The sequence below is a fragment of the Microtus ochrogaster genome, unplaced genomic scaffold (assembly GCF_000317375.1).
Source record: "Microtus ochrogaster isolate Prairie Vole_2 unplaced genomic scaffold, MicOch1.0 UNK1, whole genome shotgun sequence".
Classification (NCBI taxonomy): Eukaryota; Metazoa; Chordata; class Mammalia; order Rodentia; family Cricetidae; genus Microtus; species Microtus ochrogaster.
In genome coordinates, this window is record NW_004949099.1 from 27,688,519 (window position 1) to 27,693,384 (window position 4,866).

Here is a 4,866-nt window from a genome sequence, read left to right on the forward strand (position 1 = left end):
GGGAGGCTGTGGGCAGGTACTGGCTGTGTGGAGCTCTCTGTGGTGACTCGGGAGGCTGTGCGCAGGTACTGGCATCTCCTCACTTCAGTTCCACCCCTTAACATGTTTTGGCAAAACAACAGGTTTGGCTTATAAAAAGTAAAAGGATAGATGGCAGGTGGGGGCCCTGCAGTTCTGAGGTGACTGGCTAAAGCAGCTGCCTTGGTATCCATGTAAAGGTTTGCCGCGAGCACACACTGGCTGAGGAATAACAACACCCCCTCTGCAGTGGGTAAGTTTGGGGTGAGGTGGGCTAAACTCTAATCCTGGCTTTCTCCTTAGCAAGTGAGTAGGTCTGTCTTCTCTGCCCTACTGCTTACCTGAAATACAGTGTGAAGGCCTACCTAAAGCACCTGGTTCAGGTGAGGCTTAAGGTTAGCTAGGACCAGAACTATGGTTTCCCAACATAGCTTTATGTTTGAATGCTCTGCGTTAACATTCCTTGCCTGACAAATGGTTGATCACCTCTCTGCATGTGTTAGCATCTCATACCCATTCTTCAGGGCAGAAGTCATCAATCCCATCCCATGGAGTAAATGTACCCAGAGGGGCTGCCCCTGCAGGCCCGGCCTGGATCATGACTTACACAGGTGCTCATAGTAGCCCAATTTGGGCAGATGCACTGTGTGGGGGTGACACAGTAAAGTTTCTATGCAATATGATTTTATTAGCTTTGAAACAGCTTGAACCAAAAGATAGTTAAAAATGGCCAAAAATATTTAAAAATAATAGTCATTTGTTCCTGACATGAATACTTTCAGCTGGACATTAAGTTACCAAACATGGAATCCCAGTAAGGCAGATGAGCACCCAGTGTTCCATCTGGGGCATTCCTGGGTGTGGAATCTTGGTATCATTGGGACCCTTCTTCCCAGTTGTTTGGATGTTGTTCTAGAATAGGCAGTCCTGGAAACAAGAAGACCAGGCCGCCTGTATTGTCACTGCTCATTCTGTTGGCCCTCTGTGATGGAGGCGGACACGGAACCCTGGCCTTTGTTGACATCGCTGATGCACACCCACTGTCCATCCACCGACTCTTTCCATAAGGTCACCTGCAAGTTAGCGCACAAAGTCACAGGTCTGCACCTGTTTCTGCTGCTCTCCAGCCCCACCCTAAATGTGGACAGAGAGGCTGTGGGAAAACATTCATCTCCCACCACACTTGCTCAAAATGCAGGGAAGGACTAAGTCATACTAGAGAGCACAGTAGGGATAGCCACATGGGATGCTGCTCTAACTGAGTGACAGTGAGAGGAAAGATGTGGCTGGGAGCAGGTCAGGGTCAGACTGCCTGTGTCACTGCAGACAGCTGAAAAGGTTTGTCCCTGGAGAAAGAAAAGCTGAGTTACTGCTCTCTGACACATAAAATGCCTTAGGAATACCAATTTAAACACCAGGTCTTGACTCTGGTAGACAGACGTAAAGCTATCCTTTGAGATGAGGCCTACAAATCTGTTCTGGAACTGCTGCAGAGCAGAAAAGGCTACGGCAGGTGTAAAACAATGTATGCTTCTTTATTCATACTCTTAGCAATGAACAATGTTGTTTATGTATTAGTTTTCAAAAGGGAAGCCATTATGCTAAATGAAATAAGTCAGTCACAAAAGGACAGAAAGAGTGGGTAGTGAAGGGAGCTGATTCTTAGGAAAAAGGAACCTTGACATCCCGGATATCTCAGTGCTCTCCTTGCAGAGCTCGGGCTACACTGTAGCTATGCAATCCCTACACAAATTACCTCCTTTTCTGTGTAATAGGGGACATACTACCTCAGAGGTACTATGAGATGTAATTCAGATCCGCCTCTGACTAGGTGGGGCCTACTGTACATATCAGCAAGTGAAAAACCATTATAGCCTATATGTTTGCTGCCCAGGAAATGGGGTATACCTTATTGTCTCCACCTGACACGGCCAGGATGTTTGCTGTGATGGACCAGCTCACGTGCCACACAACATCATTGAACTTGTGCAGGAGTTTGGGTGACCACATATTGCCTGAGGCATCATCACAGGTCCAAATAAACACTCGACCATCCTAGGGAAGGGCACACATCAGGAGATGGCGAAATAAGCATTCTCCCTGGCCAGAGAGAGCCACCTGGATCTGCAGACAGGGAGCTGAACAATCTACTCCAGTGTCCTGCTTCTGATTTGTTTACCCCGAACACATCTCACAATAGATCAGAGGTTCTGTGGTTTCATGGAGGAACAGACCATTGCTATGGATGTTTTTCTCCCTGCCTGGCTAGTCTTTCTTATCTGAACAGGGACAGCCATCTTTTAAACCAAGCTTAGAGCCAGGTAATGGATGAATGGACAAGCAAGAACAACCAACTTCCAATAAAACATTCTACTGGGCCTAAAGGCCTTGCCCCTTAGCTTTCATCTCAGTGGTGACAGGAAAAAAGCAGTAGTGTGGTCCGAGAAGGGTGACTAGGTACATGAACACAAGGCACCAAGTTTGGGCACAGAGTCAGGAGGGACCTGAACTTGGCTCTAAGCTTGGCACTACTTCTCAAGCTACTTTTGACCCATCTCACTATACACTGGCCTTACCTGGTCTGTGCCTGGTCTGAAGATGCCTGCTGCCCTCCCTCCCCCTTCTGAATCAGGGCTGAGGACATGTGGGGTGTGGCAGACCTGAGAGCAGCTGGCAATGGTGCTGGTAGGCAGGCCAATGGACGGGGCCCAGGCAACGTCTCGAACCCAGTCGCTGTGTGCCTCTAGCTTCTGCTCCTCCTTCCACTGGCCGTCTTCCTCTTCCCTACAGAGGAAACCAGAGCAGGGTGGAGAGCTTACCTTTCATGTTTTCTTCAATGAGAATAACGAGTGGAATTCTACTTAGCTCACTAAACTGCCCATTAAGTCCCCAGGAAATGCCCTTTCCTCCATAGTTCCAAAGTTTGGGGAATACTAAAAGTGCTCAGAAAAAGAAAAAGGTTTTTGTTTTAAAAAACATGTCCTAACATACTGAAAACAGTATACTGTTACTGATAGGAAGAAAGGTGACCTTGCTTGTAGAGTGGCTGAACAATGACAGGCAGAGTAGAAGTGCCCCTCTGGGGAGACAGCCGCATAACTCACTGACCTCCAGAGCTTGATGAGGTTGTCACAGCCACCTGATGCAAACTTCTTGATGTAATTGGGCTTCTGCCCTGATGGTTGGTCTATGAGGCTTCCAGGCACAACAGCAGGGGCCCAACTGACAGCATTACAGCCAATCTGCAGAGGGAACCCGTGGTGAGGCTGCATTCATGCACATCAGGGAGAAAGGACCCTATGGACTCCTGGGGGGGTTCCCTCTAGTTGTCAGGACTTGGAGTACGGCACACAATGTGATGAACAAGAATTAGGCTGACAAGTTCTTGTCATACCAACATGGGAGGCAGGATTAAGGGCCATGAGACAAGCAGATTCCTTAAGATCACTAGCCAACTATTAGCCAAATCCATGCACTTGAGATTCAGTAAGAGATCCTGTCTCAAAAAATAAAATGTGGCCGGGTGGTGGTGGTGCACGCCTTTAATCCCAGGACTCAGGAGGCAGAGGCAGGCAGATCTCTGGGAGTTTGAGGCCAGCCTGGTCTACAAGAGCTAGTTCCGGGACAGGCACCAAAGCTACAGAGAAACCCTGTCTCGAAAAAAAAAATGTGGAGAGCAACAAAGAGACTCCTGATGCCAATTCTGGGCCTATATGTAAACCTGAATATACCCATATTACTAACAAGACACACACTGGGTTATCCTTAAAGGCAAACTATTAGACCAGCCGATTTCTCAGCAAGACTCCTAAGGGCCAGGAGGACATAGAGTGGTGTTTTAAGTCCTCCAACTTCAGCACCAGTCTCAAAAGTAGAGGCTCCATCTGACCCCTTCTTCCATGCGGCAGACTCCAGTCTTAGGGCTACAGAAAGAAGCTACTGCAATACTTAGTATTTTATTCTTTGTCCATACTGTTGACTTTGACTATTTTTTATTCCTCTTTTTACATTTATCCAATTTTATTTAAACATTTCTTGTAAATTGTTTTACAAATCTGTTGTTCTTTTCTCTCCCTTTCCCTATTATTCATCACTATTTTTCATTGTTTTATTGCATACGCGTGCCATGGCACATGTGTGGAGATCAAAGTACAGAGACCCCGCCACTACTCACCAAACCAAAAGACACTAAAATGGTTGAAATGTCAGATGAAGAATCCAAGTCTACTTGGACATGAATAAGAAAGTCAGCAATACTGAAAAGAGACTCTGCAATACAGATAAGAGATTCTGCAAGGAAACACAGTTTTGAAAAAAAATGGTAGAAATAAAATAACAAAAAGTAAAAATATAAAAGCCGTGGAAAACATCATTAATAGATCAGCTCAAATAGACACCAATAAAGAAAAATTAAGTGTAACCACAACTTTCATAAATTCTGGGACATGAGCAAGAGATTAAATCTAAGAGTTCATGGGGTAGGAGGAGTTAAGATCAAAACTAAAGACAATAAAACACTATCCAATGTAGTCACAGCAAAGATGTTTACTAATTTCAAAAAGCAATGGACTCAAGTGTAAGATGCATTTAAACTACCAACAGGAATGACCACAGAAGAAACTTTCCATGACTAGGAAAAATACCAGGTCTATTTAAACATTTAAAGCTGTACAAGGATTGGGGATGGCTTAGTGGATAAGAGCACTTGTGTGAAAGATCCAAATAGTTCAATCAGCAAAGGCAGATAAACTGAGCAGTTCTCAGAATAATCAGTGTAAATGCCAATAATACATGAAATAATGCTTCTCAAGAAATATAAATTAGGTCGGGCGGTGGTGGCGCACGCCT

General features: G+C 45.4%; 1 protein-coding gene across 1 annotated transcript in view; it reads right to left on the minus strand.

Annotated features, from left to right (window-relative positions):
• Positions 1-685: 685 nt before the first annotated feature.
• Positions 686-4,866, minus strand: part of Sec13 (SEC13 homolog, nuclear pore and COPII coat complex component) — a 13,595-nt gene continuing 9,414 nt past the window's right edge. Inside the window, exons 6-9 of the mRNA XM_005365026.2 lie at positions 3,127-3,260; positions 2,679-2,802; positions 1,927-2,073; positions 686-1,091 (exon numbers count right to left, since the gene is read on the minus strand). Of these exons, the coding sequence (XP_005365083.1) occupies positions 978-1,091; positions 1,927-2,073; positions 2,679-2,802; positions 3,127-3,260 (519 nt within the window). The 3' untranslated portion in view covers positions 686-977. The remainder of the gene's footprint in view (positions 1,092-1,926; positions 2,074-2,678; positions 2,803-3,126; positions 3,261-4,866) is intronic.